The 19,789-nt window shown below is 40.6% G+C and overlaps 1 protein-coding gene across 2 annotated transcripts in view; it reads right to left on the bottom strand.

The window, feature by feature from the left end:
• Positions 1-2,238: 2,238 nt before the first annotated feature.
• The window catches only part of LOC102918869 (synaptonemal complex protein 3-like), a 35,207-nt gene continuing 17,656 nt past the window's right edge, over positions 2,239-19,789 (bottom strand). The window contains exons 1-9 of one of the 2 annotated variants that reach the window (XM_042269125.2): positions 16,015-16,296; positions 10,915-11,054; positions 10,238-10,301; positions 9,946-9,980; positions 7,426-7,543; positions 5,481-5,580; positions 4,959-5,057; positions 2,678-2,782; positions 2,239-2,555 (exon numbers count right to left, since the gene is read on the bottom strand). In XM_042269125.2, the coding sequence (XP_042125059.1) occupies positions 2,699-2,782; positions 4,959-5,057; positions 5,481-5,580; positions 7,426-7,543; positions 9,946-9,980; positions 10,238-10,301; positions 10,915-11,041 (627 nt within the window). In that variant the 5' untranslated portion in view covers positions 11,042-11,054; positions 16,015-16,296 and the 3' untranslated portion in view covers positions 2,239-2,555; positions 2,678-2,698. Of the gene's footprint in view, positions 2,556-2,677; positions 2,783-4,958; positions 5,058-5,480; positions 5,581-7,425; positions 7,544-9,945; positions 9,981-10,237; positions 10,302-10,914; positions 11,055-16,014; positions 16,297-19,789 lie in introns of those variants that run through there. The other variant, XM_076561701.1, reaches the window with a different exon arrangement.

Below are 19,789 nucleotides of genomic sequence, written 5' to 3'. Positions count from 1 at the left end.
AAAAACAAAAGCAAAAAACTTAAAAAAAAAAAGAAAAGAAAACAGAGGAAAAGAGGAAGGTGGGCTTACTGAAGAAAGAGTATTTTCAAAGACATGGACTACCATATGCCATAGTCAGTTGATAAATTAGGGAGAGTAACAAGCATGTACTTTATATATGCATAGTGAAGAATGATAATATACCTTAAGAAAAACATACTTACATTAATTAAGTACACAAAAACCACTCTAAAGTACTTATTTGACTTCTGTAACTATTAGTAAAACTTAAGAAAAAGACTCCTTTGAAATTTGATAAGTATTTAAGATTCCTATTTCATGAGGGAAATACAGCAGTGAAAAATGAGGCAGGAAAATAGGGTCAGACACACATGACTGTGAGTCATAAGGAGATTACAGTAACTGAAAAAAATAACATCCCTCTGACTGCCCCAAGGATTGTACAAAACCCTTCCAGCAAAGGACATTAATCACCTAAACAGCCAACAAAGAATCCACCCTTTCAGAGAACCTTTACTTTCCAATAAAAAGCACCTGGACACATAAAATGGGGCTCTTGAGCCCCACACTTATTCAGGTCCATTTTTGTTCTATGCAGCATATTTTATGTCTTTATTGTACTTCTAATAAATCCAGACATTAATTATCACTACCATGTGTCTTGCTCAAATCTTTATTAGAGATGAAAAGAACCTGGCCTTTTTGTCATGGGTGATCCGAGAGATTCCCTCCAGTAACAAGAGGGAGACAAGACATTGGATGGATCCCAGTAGCACAGAAAAAGGAATTAAACTGCCCTCTTAATCTAATTATGCACTAATGGTGAAAGACTATTCCTATATAGACTACACTAGTTTAGAAAAGGATAACGTGTGTGTGTGTGTGTGTGTGTGTGTGTGTGTGTGTGTGTGTGTGTGTGTGTTTTAAGTTGGAGAACATTCACTTTAAGATGAGGATGGGTTATATAGGAAAAAAAATAAACATGAAAATGAAATAATTGTTGCTTTCCCTCTAATGGGTTTTTGTTTAAACATTAACGTACGTCTCAAGTTTCACATTTTTAAAAATCACATATTTTTTAAGTTTCTCTGTAAAAATATACTTTTTTTTTTCTTTTTTTGGTTTTTCAAGACAGGGTTTCTCTGTGTAGCCCTGGCTGTCCTGGAACTTATTCTGTAGACCAGGTTGGTCTCAAACTCAGAGATCTGCCAGGCTCTGCCTCCTGAGAGCTTCGGTTAAAGGTGTGTGCCACCACTGCCCAGCTCAAAATGCATTTAAAAAGGCAAATTATTAAGCTATTTATGTTTGATAATAACAAAACTCCCAAACATTTGTTAACATTAATATTTGAGACTTTGAAGGAAATTTATTTTTGAAGATAGATGTAACATCCTTAAACAATGAAAAGTAGCTATACTCATAATATGTTTTGTTTTTGTTTTTCATGTTTTTTTTTTGTTTGAGACATCGAGTTTTACTCTGTTGTCCTGGCTAGCCTGGAAATTGCTTAGATAGATCAAGCTGGCCTCATACTCAGAGATCTGCATGCCTCTGCCTCCTAAGTGAGTGTTGGGAGTAAGGCGTGCATCACCCTGCCCTCATGATATACTCCTAATCATTACTAAGGACATGTGCCATTTAACTGCAGACCAATCCCAATGACATTTGATGCCCTGTGGAAATGAAATTCTTGAATGTCTTAAAACTAGTAAACAGGCAGGGCATGATGGTACATGCCTTTAATCCCAGCACTTGGGAAGCAGAGGCAGTCGAATCTCTGAATTCGAGGCCAACTTGGTCTACATAGCAAGTTGCAGGCCTAGAAGTCTGCATAGCAAGACCTTGTCTCAACAAACAAAAACAAAACCTAGTATAAATTCTCAGCTGGATTACTGTCTTAACTGTTTAACTCCAAGATATGAACACAAGATCTTTAACACGTGTTCTTAGAATGGGCTATGCAATTCAGTTAAGTATGGAAAATTGATTGGAAGGTTTTCTCCTTAAATAACAATGTAAACTAGTAATAGTTGTACCCACCTTCTGTCTCAGGTACTTTAGAGGGTGAGGTGCAAGGTTACCTGAACTTATATTTGAGCTTGTTTTTTAGTTCAGTGTTAGACGCCTTCATGGCAAACGTGATAAGACTCTGTCAGAAAGATGAAATAAAACCAACATAACTTTCTATACCTGACCTTTGTACCTTTGGGACTGATATACTAAATACTAAAGTCAATATCCAAACAAATCATTTTTATTGAAAATATTAACAATTTCATAAAGAAAAATTCACTGTAACAAAAGAATTAAAACCTTGACATACAGGCATAGTTGATACTGACATAACTGGATTTTATTAAAAATAAAGTAGGACAAGGTAAACAAGCTAATGACTAAAAGACCTTGCCATTTAAACTAGAATTGATCTTAAAGCATGACTCTTAGCTGGCATTTGAACTGCATCATTTAGGTTTAGGTTCCTTCTCCAAATATTCTTCCCATCAAAACAGCATGGATTGAAGAGACTGTCGAACATTAACCATCTCTTGCTGCTGCTGTTCAAGGAAAAGAGATAGTAAACAGGTTTATTTCTTAGTTCAGTGTCATTCATACATCAGAAAATAAAATATTTCTGTGCTTTCACTAATTCAACTTTCCAACTTGATATTCAACTTACAGATTCTTTGATAATTTTTCTTCACAGCTTATTCAGTTCTTCTTTAATTTCATTTTGGATACCAAGAAACATTTTGTCATTCTCCTTCTCCAACTCTTCCAAATTCTAAACATAAAAGGCTAGTTTAGTCCTATGACATTTTTCATCTCAAGTTTTAAATTTTAAAATAAAATTTAAAGAGAATTTTAAATATCTAAGTAATGTACATTATTTCAAGTCAAAAAATTCTAATACACAAAGATCCAAATTCCTACTGTTAAGATGCAAAATAATTCAGACATCAATCAAATATAATTATAGAAGATACAGTGGTACACTTTCCTCAAGAAATAGTTTTAGTGAATGTTAAGGTCAAGCCAGGACCAGGAGAGGGGAGAGTTGGGCTTACAGTATCAAAAACTTGGCAAGTACCATTGGGAGGACTGAGCCTGAAGGCTAGCATGTGCAATATAGACACTTTCTCTTACAAAAAAAGAAAATGAAAAATATAGAAATAGAAAGACCACAGGGTCTCCTAAGCAAACATCACAACTGTGAACATTTCTAGTAATTTTCTCAAACATAAGGCTACAATCTACTTAAGACAAAAAGTCAATGTAACATGATGTGACAATGAATTAAGAAAGGGAAAAATAATCTATAGTATGAGATCATTTTTCAGATCGTTAATAGCAAAATTTATATTTTTGTATTTTTGTTTTGTAACAGTATCTCACTTTATTGACCAGGCTACCCTCCAACTGTCCATCCGTCTTCAGCACTACTATTGTATGAATGTGCTATCCATTTAAAAATGATAGTTTAAATCTTTCCTAATCATTTTCTAATGAGTTATCCATCACCAACCAAATGACAAGTACAAAAGTGCTATGGAAAAAACAAGAGGATAATACACAATCACTCTTTATTTCCAGAAAAATAAACATTTAAATAAAAATAACACAACAACTTTATATTGGGAATGAAAATATAGCTTTCTGTAAATATAAAGTAGAAAGTGGGAAATGCTTACAGTTTACTTGACAAAGGAATCAATTTTATAATAAACGAAATGGAATTAAAAATATCTTAGGGGAAAAGTATAACCAGACAGCAGGTTCAGAGAAAACAATTATGTAGAGAGGTGTATTAATGGACAATTAGAATAAAGGTAACTTCAAGAGATTCATGGCATGGTGTTTTTCAGAATACACAACTGAAAGTTATTAGATCACAGGAAGAAAAACATGTTTTAAAAATACAACATGGCGAGACCTATGAAGGATGGACTGAAGAACAGGGGAAACAGCTTTCATAGTAGAAGCAAAGGATGATGAGAATATCAAATACTATAAGCTAAGATCTCAGCAATAGGAGTTAAAGAAACAACTAAGCATTATGGAAATTAAATGGTAAAATTCTAGTAATAACCGAATGTGAAAACAAAGGCTATGGAGAAATTTAAAATTATACTAAAGTTCCTCACTAATTGTAATGTTTGGTGATATTATATAGGAGATACCTTTATTAGTACTAAATAACAAACTGTTTTTGGGGAATATTAGAGCAAACAGGCAGGAGCTGTATTTGGAAAACACATAAAATAACTGTGTAGAAATTATTTTAAGGTTCTTTAAAATATTTATTTTAAAACTATTGTTTATATATCAGCTTACTAGCATATACTTAATTCTCAAGGAAGAAATTTGAATCTTTATTATTCTGGGCTAACAGGGCTATAAATTGATAAAAGTTATTTTAGCCACTGGAATAATTCTAAAAACTGACATGCTAGAAAATACTTGCCTACTGAATTTCCAAACAAAGTTTAATTTAATTTGGGTCCTTCCTGAGGCTGGAGAGAGGACTCAGTAGGGAACAGCACTGGATGCACTCCCAGAAGACCTGGGTTTGATTCCTGGCACCTACAAGGCAGCACACAACTTTCTGTAACTAGTTCCAGGGGATCCTTTGCCCTAACTCTTTAAAAAGTATTTCTTTTGAGCCTTTCCTATTTAATATATAGTAAGATTACAAAGATGATAGAAATGATATGTAGACTTTCTCTTTCCAGTTAAACAAAGAGCAATGAGTAAACTTGAAGTATGACTATTAATACATGTGAAGTATATAGCTATGCAAAATTCACAATTTACTATCTTCTGTCTTGAATAAGCACCATAAAACCATTAGAATGCTACATCTCTAATTACCACATCAATTCAAAATGGAAATGGCCTTATTCTTGTAAGGAAAAATGTGCATTATATATTTAAGACCATATTGTTATCACATAACATACCTTTAAGAACTGTTCATGTACTTGTTTAATTGTTTTCAGTCTCTGGTTCTGAACAAACCTATATTGTTGAAACATCCTTACTTCCTGTTGAAATTCATTCTACAAATACAAAAGGAAAAACTATATTAAGAGTTGGGTAAAAGTTGGTTGTTGTGGGCCTCACACATGCAAGGCATACACTGTCCTGAGCTACAGCTTAATCTCTAAAATTTTAAATTTAGAAAAAAATTATATTTTAAACTCAGAAAAAACATTTTAAAATGACTGCCTTTCATAATTTTCTTTAATAACCATTATGCATAAGTTTAAATTATGCTTTTATCACTAACATGTTATGAACCTCCTTCATTAGCTCCTAAAGTTACAGGCCATAAAATAGGCAATTATTTTCAAGACATCTTTTACTCTTGGAAATCTCAGTCTCTAGACAAGCCTGGGTTTGTTTTGCGCAATTAACACAATAATGGCTTCTCTATTCTTGAGATTTATTTATAGTAGATTAATTATAATTGTGATACCAACCATTAATTTTTTCTCGTTTTCTTTCAAGTTCTGAAAATCCAAATTCCATTGCTCAAACAGATCCATAAATGACTGAGCAGAGTCTTCATTAAGCTTTGCCCTGTAAAACATAATGATGTTACTTCTTATTCTAGCATGAAAACAACATTCAATAAAAAAATTGAATTGAAACACCATCATAGCATAAAAAATAATAGCAGTTTAAATAGTATGATGGAAAACTCAGAAGTGAAATTAGATTTTTACTGATTCCAGAAGTACTTTTTCTTAACATTAAAGTCCCCTCTCTTACAATGGCTTTTGAAAACTATGGAAGTTTTATCATACATATCTATTTTCAAAATAATATTATCTCCAAATAGTTTTTCATTGTTTTCTACTGAATATAGAGTCTTAAAAATATTAAGTGATTTACTGTGGTGATCTTGTGTTCCCCAAAATGTTGTGCACCCTAATAAACTTATCTGGGGTCAGAGAACAGAACAGCCACTAGATACAGAGGCTAGAAGGTGGCACACACACCTTTTATATATATATATATATATATATATATATATATATATATATATATATATATATAAATTATATATATATATATATTTAATTTTAAATGTCGAATGTCATTTCTTGAAGGGGGTAGGAGGTCTTAATTACAGGCTTACAGCACAATGGGAGGACCCTGGAGGGCAGAAGTTCGCTACTGATGTTTTACAATCTTGCATCTAAGCTGTTAATGCCCATTATTCAGGATACACAGACAAGGAACTTCCCTTAAGCATTCAGGAGGGTGGAACCTGGCAGGGAATTAGCATTGGGAGGATATGAAGGTCAAGGTCCGCAAGCAAGGCAACAGTTACCCAAAACGGGGGCCAGGGTCCTGCAGGTCCCCCTTTTATTTAAAAATTAGCTTCTGACTTGGGTTGTGTGGGACATCAGCAGGTCACTTTACCTGTCATGGAGACGCCTGCCCAGGCCACACAGGTGCACTGTCTTAGGTTGGTGAGTGCCCTCCCAGGCATTATCTGTCTCTGAATACTCATTATCATACTGGCTCAATCGTGTGTGAGCTGCATGGTTAATTGCTGCCAAAGATCTCAAAGTGGCACTGGGCTTACAATCTGGGCACACACACCTTTAATCCTAGCATTCCCAAGGCAGAGATCCATCCAAATCTCTGTGAGTTCAAAGCCACATTGGAAACAGCCAGGCATTTAATCCCAGGAAGTGATGGCAGGAAGCAGAAAGGTATATAAGGTGTGAGGACCAGGAACTAGAGGCTGGTTAAGCTCTTAAACTTTGAGCAGCCAAGTTCAGCTGAGATCCATTTGGATGAGGACTCAGAAGCTTCCAGTCTGAGGAAACAGGATCAGCTGAGGAATTGGCGAGGTGAGGTGGCTGTGGCTAACCTGCTTCTCTGATCTTCCAGCATTCACCCCAATACCTGGTTTAGGTTTGTTTTTATTAATAAGAACTTTTAAGATTCATGCTACAATTTACAAGCAAAAATACCTCACTAAGTTCCCCACTCCCCATTTTGGCACAGCCACAATTTAGTACAAAGCAAGAGCTAAGTGTTTAACATGTTCAAATTGACCTTTTTCTACATCAGTAGCCGTGGTTAACTATCTAACAATTATTAGATTCTATTCATCTAAACTTTATTCCACTAATTTCAAGACTGAATATAAAATACCGAAGAAGTAATAAACCTCCTCAATTGTTACTTAAAGGAGAAAAACATAATCTTCACTGGCTTCTATGAAGCAGCTCTATAGAGGCAGGAGGTCACAGAAGCACCTGCCTAGAGAAAACTCAAGTCAAATATTTTTACTAGAGACTCAAATAAACAGAAGATGACAGCATTTTTCTTAAGTGATTTACATCAATATATATTAAGAATAGGTACAAACATGGTTTTTAAGAAAAAAAAAAGAAAAAACCTTACAATGCGTCTTCATATGAATTCCAAGTTTGTTTCAATTTCTGGTCAATTCCTTCAGAAGACTCTTTGATATCTGTTTCCATTCTTTGTCTCTTAGCATTAAGAGCATGGTTAATGTCAGCTATATTAAAAATTAATGTTAATTAGAATTCAGTGTTGAAGAAAATTATTTGTTCCCACTTATTCAAGTAATTATAAATTTGAATAATGTTTATTCATCAATAACAGAAACATTTAAAATTAAATTTAAAAATAGCATCAATATGATACAACTTTCATATTTTGAACATCTAGGATTTTGGATTTTCTGACCAGGTCTGTGCAATCAGAAAATTTTATGAAAATATTCCAAATCCAAAACTCTGAAATCTGAAATATTTCTAGTCCCAAACATTTTGAATAACCATATGGCAATCAGGATTTTCCTAACTGAAGATGTTTTTATTTATTTATTTGTTTGTTTGTTTGTTTTTTTTCGAGACAGGGTTTCTCTGTGTAGCTTTGAGCCTTTCCTGGAACTCACTTGGTAGCCCAGGCTGGCCTCGAACTCACAGAGATCCGCCTGGCTCTGCTTCCCGAGTGCTGGTATTAAAGGCGTGCACCACCACCGCCCGGCTCCTGAAGATGTTTTTAGATGTTTTTAGATGACACAAATGAACTAATAAACAAAACAAAGGGGAAGTGTAGACTTTATCTATGAGAAAATAATTAAATAAAGGCTAACTATTTCAGAATTTATAAAACACTCTACACTGGAAGGGTACATTTGCCTGAATTCTTGTTAGAAAGCATGAAATAAAATAGCATATTAAAAATATAATCTAAAAAAGTTAATTAAATTATTAAAACTATTTGTGAAAGAGATAGTGAATGAGAAGCTGGGGATATAGTTCAGTTGGTAAGCACTTGCCTAGCATATCTTCTTTGGTATGCTTTGGTTATTATTTACACTTCATTAAGCCTTTATAGGGATTTTTACCCCTATGTACAGCAAGCAGTTCATATAAAAATTTAAATTTCAAATAGTCTGTAGTAGCAAAAAATGACAGCACACACTATTAGTTCCAGCACTAGAGCGGCAAAGGCAGGCAGTTCTCTGTGAATTTGTGGCTAGCCTGGCCTGCGTACCAATTTCCCGGCCATCTAGAGCTACATAGTGAGACTGTGTCTCAGTAAGAAAAAAGATTCTTTTTATCAGTTACTTTCAATAACCATAACAAATTTCTATTATAGAAATAATTTATAGTTTCTGCAGCTAAATAAAATTGTTTCATATAATAAATAAATGAAAGAGATAAATATGTGAAATATATGAAAGAGACAATCTCAGCAGTTATAATACAGTGAAACAACAGATTATAAAACATGTATCTTGACACCACTAAATACAGGAAGGACATCTTTCAAAGAAGTTGATTATAAGAGTAATGCTTAAAGGAGCCTAATATTAACTGTTTTCGTAGGTGTTATGTGTGGGGGGTGTTATGTTTTCATCTAGGTCTGTGCACCACAAGCCTGGTTCCCATTGAGTCCAAAAGGCAGCACTGGATCGCCTTGGGGGTGCTGGGTATCAAACTGGATTCCTTTGGAAGATCAGCCAGTGCTCTTAACTACTGAGCCATCTCTCCAGCCTCTATTAACTCTTATAAAACAGTACTGTCTCCTTGGTTGGATTTGTCTGTCCCTGTAATCCCAGCACCTGTGAGGTTAAGTCAAGTGATCTACAGCATTAAAGCCAGGCTGTGTTCCATGTGAGACTTTCTCAAAACAAACAAGTAAACAAATAAAAGTGAATATTATCCCTAAGAAAGCTCATGTAACTTATCCTTAACATATTTCTTAAAACAAGGTTTTTAGGTTCAGATTTTAAACCTATTGGCTATCCAATTTTCACCTTAGATTATAATTTATTAGAATGAAAACAGTAACAAGGAGTTATATTAGAAGCTTCAATTTTATACTGTCTACCCTAAAGAAAGGAATACAGTATAAATATTAGGAAATAAATTGAATAAAAAACTGATATAAAGAGTAAAAGAAAACTGACATATAGAAATAGTACACCACTTAGTCTGTTCAAAGAAGTATAAAAGCTTTTCCTATTTCTTCTTCTGAAATTCCATTGAAGTCACCTATGTCTAAAAGCATCATTTTTACTTCTCTCATCATGGAAAACTATAAGGAAGAATATCTATGATGCTAAATCACTAATATTTATAAAAATCTTTTGGCCGGGCGGTGGTGGCACACGCCTTTAATCCCAGCACTCGGGAGGCAGAGCCAGGCGGATCTCTGTGAGTTCGAGGCCAGCCTGGGCTACCAAGTGAGCTCCAGGAAAGGCGCAAAGCTATGAAGAGAAACCCTGTCTTGAAAAACCAAAAAAAAAAAAAATCTTTTAAATGAGAATAAAGCACATAGTATAAATGAGGAGGCGTATAGTATACTAGTTAACACATATTTTATGTAAATTATTATGTGGTTTTAAACAATTTTATAAAAATATAAATATCTCCAAAAACATACCTCCAAGTTTTCCAAGAACAACCTCTACCTTTTCCCTATGAAGAAATCACATTTTAAAAATATTAAAGCTAGCACTGACGTTCAGTAACAGAGTATTTCCCAAATATTCACAAAACCCCTGTTGTATATCAAACATAATGACAAACACTGTTTAATTAAGGATTTGTAAGATATAATAGTTTGGAAGAAACAGCAAATATCAAGTATTTTATATATACTAACTGTTACAATAAACAAAACAAACATTTCTTAAAGTACATTATTCAACAGACAAACATTTTTAATATATTACCCCATATCTACAAACAGTTCTATAGGACTTTTCTTCCCTTGTGAATCACTTGCTGAACTCTGTACTGTTGACAAGAAAAAAAATTAAATTAAATATGATTATTTTAACAAATTGCAACAAAATAGCATATTTGAGTTTCTTTCAGACATTTTGACAACTTAAGCTTTTGTATTAGATATATAAATACAAAATTTTCTTTGAAGGTTAGATGAAGTTAAATCATGATTCATGGCCTTTTGTCGGAAAAATTTTGAAGTCTTTTTGGGATAAGATTACATAGCAAGTTATGTACTATTTATTGATCACCATGTTAAGACTTCAAAGGCAAGAGACACTACATGCATTTCTAGAACTTCGATATGGGGATATGGAGATCAGATGAGAGTAAAGTACACAGAATAAATTAACAAATTTTAAGTGTATTAGATTCAAAACAAAAGAACTGGTGGACATTATCAACACTCAAAATTTGATACCTTTAGTTTTTATGTTATTATTAGTATTATTATTAGTATACACACACATCAGTGTGGAGGTCAGAGGACAGCTTCCTGGGGTAGATTTCTTTCCTTCTACTGTGTGGGTTCTGGGGATCAAACTCAGGTCTTCTGGCTTGCATGGCAAATATTTTTACCCCTGAGCCAGCTTGCCGGCCCCCACCATTTGACATCTTCTACCTTGAATATCACTCCTCTGTGAAGCACTGAGGTCTTGATCATCATCCTCAAAGTTATAAACTGAGGGCTCTCCCTCCACTGGTGTGCTTTCAGGCTCTTCAGAATCCCTTCGTGGATAGGGAAACATAACTGTATATTTTCTGTTTTAAAGCACAAGAAGAAAAACAAATCTCTCAAACCATCTGAATTCAAAGGCATTGTTTAAATAAACTGAGAAAATTATCATATACAATCAAGATGGTCTTATTTGAATAAACTGCTAACAGTTTTCTTGATTTATTGGATCCAAAGCAAAAAGTTTGGCAATTGGCAATGTAAAAAAGAAGTTAAGCTGGGCGGTGATGGCACAAGCCTTTAATCCCAGCACTCAGGAGGCAGAGGCAGGCGGATCGTAGGCCAGCTTGGTCTCCAAAGCAAGTTCCAGGAAAGGTGCAAAGCTACACAGAGAAACCCTGTCTCAGAAAAAAAAAAAGAAAAAGAAAAAAGAAAAAAAGAAGTTAAAACAAGGGTGGTTTAACTTTGACTACAAATGTTTGCACCTATCCACTCGATGAATTGAATTTTGGTCTCATTTTTGCCAGTTCTTAATGAATTAGAACAAATATGTATGGTTGTATGTCATTTTCAAAGTAAAATCTATACTGCTGGCAAAATAGACCACAAGCATGCCAAAATCTCCTCCTAGGAAATAAATCTTAAAAGGTAAAATTGTATAATGCTGGGGATATAGCCCACAGGTGCAGTTCATGCCTGGCATTTAAGAAGTCCTAGGTTCCATCCACAGCACAACCCTACCACTTGGGGTTGTGGGAGCAGTCTTAGTATTTGAGATACCAAAGATTGAAAGTTTAAGGCTAAACCAAGCTAAGTCAGCCTGGGCTACAAAGTAAGATCCTTTCTTACAAAAACAAAACACAGAAAAAGCTCAATGTGGTGATATACGCCTGTGATCCCAATATGCAAGAAGTTTAGAACAGAGCATCATCAGTTTTAATTCATCTTGGCTATACAGTAAGAGCTTTGCTTCTCCCTCTCTTTCGTGTTCTAGGCCATGCTCTCCTCACTCACTCCCTACTGTCTATCTCCTTCTAGTTCCTCCTGTGCTTCCCTACCTCTCCCGTTTTGGCCTCCAACTGCTCTCCTTCCTACCACAACATCCATATAGTACTGAACAAACTTACTAATAGTGGAGGAAAATGAAGAAGGGTCCTCAGGTTGTTTCTAATGGATCTGGGGCTGACCCCAGAAATACAGAGATGGCCCCCAGGCCATTCCTGGCCTTTCAGACCCTACTGAGGACCCCTTTCTCCTCCTCACCATGCCAGCTCCCCAGCTCTACCATGGCCCCCAGAACCTCTGCTGCCCTGGGCCCCTTGCCATTCCTAGCTCCCTATCTCTTAACGACAGTAGCTCTGGGGCCCCACACTCCCTATTTGCCCCTAGCTCCTTCCTCACACTGAGTTCTTCCTTGTCTCTAGCTCCTACATGCCTTTCAGTCCCTCAGTTCTTCTTCACTACTTCTAAGGACTCACAATCCATACTCAGTCTAGCCTGTCATTGCCCTCCATTCTCCTTGCCCCAGCCCCTCCCCAGAGACTCCATCCTGATAACCTCTTCCCAGCTCTCTTGACCTACAAGCTCTCCCTAACTATCTTCCTTATTCCTACCCTCTCCCCAGTTCCACCTCAGCTCATATACTCCCCAGTTTTTCCTCACCCTAACTCTTCCCCAGTAACCTCTCCATGGCTTTTCTTCACCCCCAGTTCTTTGCTTCTATCTGCCCCTCAGTTCCTCCTCACCCCATCTCAGCTCCTCCCCTAGTCCCGCCAAAGCTCCTCCTCATCCTTATCCCCTATTCAGGTCCTCCTCCCAGGAAACCACTCCTAGCACCTAATCCCCAAGGCTTGCCCAGATCCTGACCCCAGCCCTTCCTGAGCTTCAACTCCCCAAGCCCCTCCTCATCTCATTCCCTCCTTGGTCCCCATAGTTCCTCAGCCTCTTCTCACCTACAGTCCCTCCCAAGATCATCCTCACATCAATCATAGCTCGTTCTTGCTCCTAACATTCTCCCAGCTCCTCCTTACCCAGAACTTCTCCCCATCTCCTCCTAGCCTCCTAGCTCATCTTCACCAATAGCCAATTCCCTTGCTTCTAGTTCCTCCCCAGTTATTCCTCATCCCATGTCCTCCCAGCTTCTCCTATCCCCTAACCCTACTTACTATTCCTTACCCCAGCTCCTCCCCAACATCTAGTTCCTCCTTGTTTCTTTCATCTGCCCAGCTCCTCGCCTCAGCCCCTCCAAAGCCCATCCTCACCCCTAACTCCCAACTGGCTTCAACTGACACCCAGCTCCTCCTCACTCCTCCCCAACTCTTCAACCCCTATTTCTTTCTTACTCCTCACACCTCCCCAGGACCTCACCCCAAGTTCCTCCTTGCTTCTTACCTCTTCCCAGCTTCTCTTCACCCATAACCTCTGGCCAGCTCTGCCTCAACCCTGACTGTTCCTTGTTTCTAGCCCCTTCTCAGTTTCAACGGGTCACTCCCCAGCGACTTCTCACTCCTTCCCAATTCCTGCTCAAGCCATCATATTCTTTCTTTTTCCTGAAACCCTCCCCAGCTCATCCTTACCTCCAACCTCAACCCAGATCCTCCTCACCCATTAGCTTCTCCTTCCTCCTGGACTCTCCCCAGCTTCAACTCGCCCACAGCACCTCGTGAACCCTCTCTAGCTACTCCTCACACTTTTCCAGCTCTTCCTCCCCGATTCCCTTCTTGCTCCTCACACCTCCTCAGGTGTTCACCACTCCTAACCCTTCTTCAACTCCTCACCTCTAGCCCCTCCCAGCCCCTCCTCACTCCTAGCCTCTCTCCTCAGTTCCTCACCTCTAGGCCCTCGCAGCTCCTCCTCACTCCATCTCATCTCTCATCTCTAGTTCCTCCCCATTTCCTCCTGTCTAGCTGCTCCCCGGTTCCTCCTCTCCCCTATCGCCTCCCCAGCTCCTCATCTCAGCCTGTCTCTAGATCCTCCTCACCTCCGGAACTTCCCCAGCTCCTCTCCTCTAACTCTTCCCCAGGACTTGCTAACATCTAGCCACTGCCCACCCCTACGCAGCAATCCCTCGCTCTTTCCCAAAGCCTCCTCACCCTCCTGGAATCTTCATTATCCTTAATCCCTCCCCAGCTCATATTCATTACTTCTAGCCCCTCCACAGCTCCTGCTCACATCTAGTTCCTTCCAAACTTCAACTCATTCTCAGCCTGTCTTCTGCCTTCCCCTGCTCCTCCATACCCCTCCCCAACTCTTCAGCACCCATTTCCTCCTCGCTCCTCACTCTTCCCCAGGTCATCCTTATTCCTAGCTCCTCCCCACCCTCTAGCTCCTCATCACTCCTAACCTCTATCAGTTCCTAATCCCCAGTCCCCATTTACCCCTAACTTTCTCCTATTGTCTACCAGGTTCCTCCTCTTTCCCAACCCCTCCCTAGCTTCTGAACCCTAGCCCTTCCCCACCTCCTCCATACCTCAGTCCCTATTTCCTCCTCCCTGCTCACCCCTTCCCAGATCTTCTTCATCCCTAGCCTCTCCCCAGCTCCTCCTGGCCCATCATTCCCCAGCTCCTCCTCTCTAGTCCCTCCTTAACTCCTCTTTACCCTCCCTCCCCAGTTTGGACAGCCAGCCTCTCCTTTCCCCTCCCCAAATCCTCCTCACTGTATTTCTTCCTAGCTCCTCAAGACTCTGTCCCCAGCTCCTCCTCATCCCCAATTTCCTCCTTGCTCCTAACCACTCCCCTGGCTCCTTGTCACCCTTAGCCCCAATGGAATGTCAACTGGCTTCCAGCCCCCCTCCCTCTTCATCCTCAATCTAGCTGCTCTTTGCTCCTAGACCCCCTGACCCTCCCCGCTTCGAGTTGGCATTGGCGGGGACCTCCCGATCCTCCAAGTTTTCCTTCCTTCCACCTAAGCTTCAGCCTGCTCAAGGCCCAGTACTCCGCAAGGTCACCTCCTCCATTTTACTGTCAGAGGCCCCGACGGGGTTCACGGCCTCCTCCATTTTACTGTGGAGACCCCGACGGGGTTCACGGCCTCCTCCATTTTACTGTGGAGGCCCCGACGGGGTTCACGGTCTCCTCCATTTTACTGTCAGGGGCCTCGACGGGGTTCACGGCCTCCTCCATTTTACTGTGGAGACCCCGACGGGGTTCACGGCCTCCTCCATTTTACTGTGGAGACCCCGACGGGGTTCACGGCCTCCTCCATTTTACTGTCAGGGGCCCCGACGGGGTTCACGGCCTCCTCCATTTTACTGTGGAGACCCCGACGGGGTTCACGGCCTCCTCCATTTTACTGTCAGGGGCCCCGACGGGGTTCACGGCCTCCTCCATTTTACTGTGGAGACCCCGACGGGGTTCACGGCCTCCTCCATTTTACTGTGGAGGCCCCGACGGGGTTCACGGCCTCCTCCATTTTACTGTCAGGGGCCCCGACGGGGTTCACGGCCTCCTCCATTTTACTGTGGAGGCCCCGACGGGGTTCACGGCCTCCTCCATTTTACTGTCAGGGGCCTCGACGGGGTTCACGGCCTCCTCCATTTTACTGTGGAGACCCCGACGGGGTTCACGGCCTCCTCCATTTTACTGTGGAGGCCCCGACGGGGTTCACGGCCTCCTCCATTTTACTGTGGAGACCCCGACGGGGTTCACGGCCTCCTCCATTTTACTGTGGAGGCCCCGACGGGGTTCACGGCCTCCTCCATTTTACTGTGGAGACCCCGACGGGGTTCACGGCCTCCTCCATTTTACTGTGGAGGCCCCGACGGGGTTCACGGCCTCCTCCATTTTACTGTGGAGGCCCCGACGGGGTTCACGGCCTCCTCCATTTTACTGTCAGGGGCCCCGACGGGGTTCACGGCCTCCTCCATTTTACTGTCAGGGGCCCCAGGAATGCCAATGGGAATTTTGCCTCCCAGGTAAAATGGACCCCGGCCTCCCTAGAGAGGACGCACTCCTCCCCTCCTCATACTCCTTCCTTCTCACACTCCTCCCCCTACACTCCTCCCCTCCTCACACCTGAACTAACCCCCCTGGATGAACCAGGTTTACCGTTGCAACAAGTGACCACATTCACAACTCCAGTCTGCTTCAGCCAACAGCTCTGCTTCTGAGGTAACGGAATTTAAACCGGAGCCGGCTCAACCAGGAGCTTCGTTGATTGGCTAAATGCTGTGAGCATGCGTGTAAGGGCTGCTAGGCTCTTTCCAGAGTGGCAGAAATGCTGATGGGGGCGGGGCATCCTGTGGTGGGGAGGGGCCTTCATGGGTGGGGCTTGGGTATGGGTGGTGGCTGCTAGTGTGAGAGGCTGGGCTTTATGTGCAAGAGGCACGCCCCATGTGCAAGGGGGGGATTGTGGGTGGGGGCAGGGTAAAGCAAGCACACAAGGGGAGGGGCTTGGGTCGTGTGGGACAAGTTGGGGTGCACTAATGTGGGCCGTTAACCAGCCCATTAGAATCTTTTCAAAAAGTTACATTTATTTGTGGGTGGGACATAAAACAGCACTGTGTGAAGGTTAGAGGATAACTCGGTGGAGTCACTCCTTTCTGTCCATCATTTGGGTCTCTGGGATCAAACTCAGGTACTGACAGTAGAAACTTTTACCTTAAAACAATTTCTAACAGGCCTGCGGCTTCTCTGAAAATGGAAAGGTTTTGGGTCTTCCAATTGTACAAGTCACTGGTAGAGAAGACGACATAAACTATGAATAGGGAAGGAACTGAACTTCACGCTTTTCCCCTTGGCACAACTGGAAGAAATACATCCCCCTTCCCTGGGCTCAACTAGCAGTTTAGGGCAGCTCCGGGAACTATTTCCTCCTCCCTGCATGTACTCTACTTAGATGGCAGGGGACCCCTTGGATGAGAAGCCGGGCCCCTCCCCACTTCCACACAGAGAACAGGACCACGACATTGGGACCACGAGTAGTAGTCAAGCCACCAAGGGAGCCGAAGTGAGCACTCTGGCGCAGGAGGGGCGAGGAAGGTCAATTTCCTCCAGCAGGGATAAGAGAACAGGTACAGGTTTGGGGTTTCTCTGGGCAGCCTGGCTGAGTCAAAATAAGTTGGGCACCTCCTACAGACTAAACTTACCTCTGGACATGTTCAGACCAAACAATACCCTTTTTCCTTTTGGGTAGTGGTGTTGGGGTGCCTTCAGAGCACAGGGTAGCAATCAGTCAGAGAAGGACATTCCCGGGGCCCTGGACTATCTCAGATTGTGCACCCCTAGAAGTCCTCTCTAGCTGGTACACTCTTCCCTGCTCCTGAGAGTTCCCTAAGTGTTAGGATCCAGTCTCTTTGAATTTACTGGAGCCTCTAGCATACTACACAAAGCCTACGAGAGACGACCAGACTTTGATCTCCTTGATGGTGAATCCTGTGAAAAATTATCCAACTCTGTTCTAGGAACCTGAGGTCAAGATGCCCCAGCTAATGCAGCTTCTGTTAAACTGATGCTTGTGCAAACCTCCCCTCCCAGCTAATGCTTATCTTAGCTTCTGTCAAACTGATTGCTTGCAGCAACCCCCACCTGGACTCCCACTCGCCAGCGCCAGCAGCTGAGCAAGGCACCAGGATGTGCTTTTTGTCTTTAAGAAACCCCTATCCTAAACACTCGGTGTTACACTCAGGTCCTGAATACCTGAGGGTACTTCTAGCCAGCTGAAAGAAAGACTTTCAACTGACTAAAACTGTCTGAGTGGTCATTTCTGATGGGCTCCCTGTAACTGTGTGTGTGTGTGTGTGTGTGTGTGTGTGTGTGTGCGCACGCACACACGCGTGTGCACACACACACACACACACATTTTGACATAAGGATAAATGAAGAATGAACATAACTTAAAAAATCAGAACACTTCTGTTATTTGTAACTCATGCTCACTTGGTATTGTCAGATTTCTTAATTTTGCTATTTAAATGTATGGGGAAATGATATTTCTTGTAGTCTTTTATATTTCTCTAACCATGCACACCTTTGGTTCTAAAAACTTGTAGTGGCCATATGCTTACCTATTTCCTCAAAATACCTGTTGTGTTTTTTGTATTTAAAAATTGGTTGCTATTATACTTCTTACTGATGAATAGTTCTTGTTTCTGTTTTCTTGCAGTGCTTGTGAGCAAATCCATTTTGGGGGCATGCTAGGTAAGCACTTGCATCACTGAGCACCAGTTAATTTGGAGGCCATTATACTTTCTTTAGGTGATTGTCTATTCTTTCCCACTGGTGTTTGTGATTTTCTTTAAAAATTTGTACTAGATTTATTTTTCTATTTTATATGTGTATGTAATTTGCTTACATGTGTGTATATGCACCACATAAGGGCCTGATGCTCACAGGGGTCAAATCCACAGGGACTGAAATTACAAATGACTGTGAGTCACCACATGGGTGCTGAGAATCAAACCCCTGTGCTCTGCAAAAGCAGTAAGTGCTGTTAGCCACTCGGCCATCTCTCTAACCCTGGTGTTTGTATTCTTTATGTTATCATCTGCTAACTTGATTACTGTCTCTTTGAACAGTATGCTTTGAACATTTTCTTTGGCAGTTCTTACATATCTTGTTTGAGAGACTGCTTAGGGCAATGGTTTTTGTTTTGTTTTGCTTTTTGTTTTTTGTCCGAGACAGGTTTTCTCTGTGTAGTTTTGGTGCCTGTCCTGGATCTCACTGTAGACCAGGCTGGCCTCAAACTCACAGCGATCCGCCTGTCTCTGCCTCCCGAGTGCTGGGGTTAAAGGCATGTGTCACCACCGCCCAGCTAGGGCAATGTTTTTCTAGTTTTCTGTAGAATGCCATGTTATTAAGATGAGGAATTTCTTTAATCTGTAAATTACTGTAGGAAATGTAGGTATTTAACAACGATATTATTTGCAAGCAATGGCATTTTTCTTTCTTACTTTTCAATTCTTACTCCCCCTCCCCTTTGATTGTATGGACTAGGTGCTTTAGTATGAACTACTAGTTTATCAATATTTGATGATTCTTTTTAAACCCATTGTTAAGAACATACTTATGTCTGGGCATTGTAGCACATTCCTTTAATCCCAGCACTCAGGAGGCAGAGGCAGGCAGGTCTCTGTGAGTTCAAGGACAGCCTGGTCTATAGAGCGAGTTCCAGGACAGCCAGGACTACTCAGAGAAATCTCATATTGAAAAAAAGAAAAAGAAAAAGGACATGTTCTGTGTTTCCTGTTGATGATGAGGCCTTGTGTAGGTCTTTGGTAGTTTCCCCCTTTGAGTGTTTACTTTCTGCTTCTAATTTGCTATGAGACTTTTGCTTGTTCTTTTGTTGTGTTTTAATTCAGAATTATATTACAACTCACTGAATTGTATTTCTATATGCATTTGGATGATCATATGTTTTTTTCCATTTAAGTTGCTAGTGTGCTGAACAAAATTTATATATTTTCCTACGGTTAAAGCAAACTGATTGCACATTGCTAGATTTGTTCATCATTTTGTGCCTATATGTGTGACAGAGACCAGATGGATATTTTCTCTTATTTTGTTTTGTTTAGTTTGGAATTAAAGTTCTGAATTGCTTGCTCCTTTTTCTTTCCTCCAGTTTTTTTTTTTTTTTTTGAGACAGGGTTTCTCTGATTAACAGCCTCGACTATCCTGGAACTCGCTCTGTAGACCGGGCTGGTCTCAAACTCAGAGGTCTGCCTGCCTCTGCCTCCCGAGTGCTGGAATTAAAGGTGTGCGTCACCACTGCCTGGTTCCTTGAGGTTTTTCTATATTGAGGCTTTTATATTTTAATTGTGAATCTTGCCCCTTATTTTTCTCTTTATTTACCTTCCTTATATACCTTTTGTATGTTTAATTTTAT

The sequence above is a fragment of the Peromyscus maniculatus genome, chromosome X (assembly GCF_049852395.1).
Source record: "Peromyscus maniculatus bairdii isolate BWxNUB_F1_BW_parent chromosome X, HU_Pman_BW_mat_3.1, whole genome shotgun sequence".
Lineage (NCBI taxonomy): Eukaryota > Metazoa > Chordata > Mammalia > Rodentia > Cricetidae > Peromyscus > Peromyscus maniculatus.
This window is presented reverse-complemented; position numbering and strand designations above follow the sequence as displayed.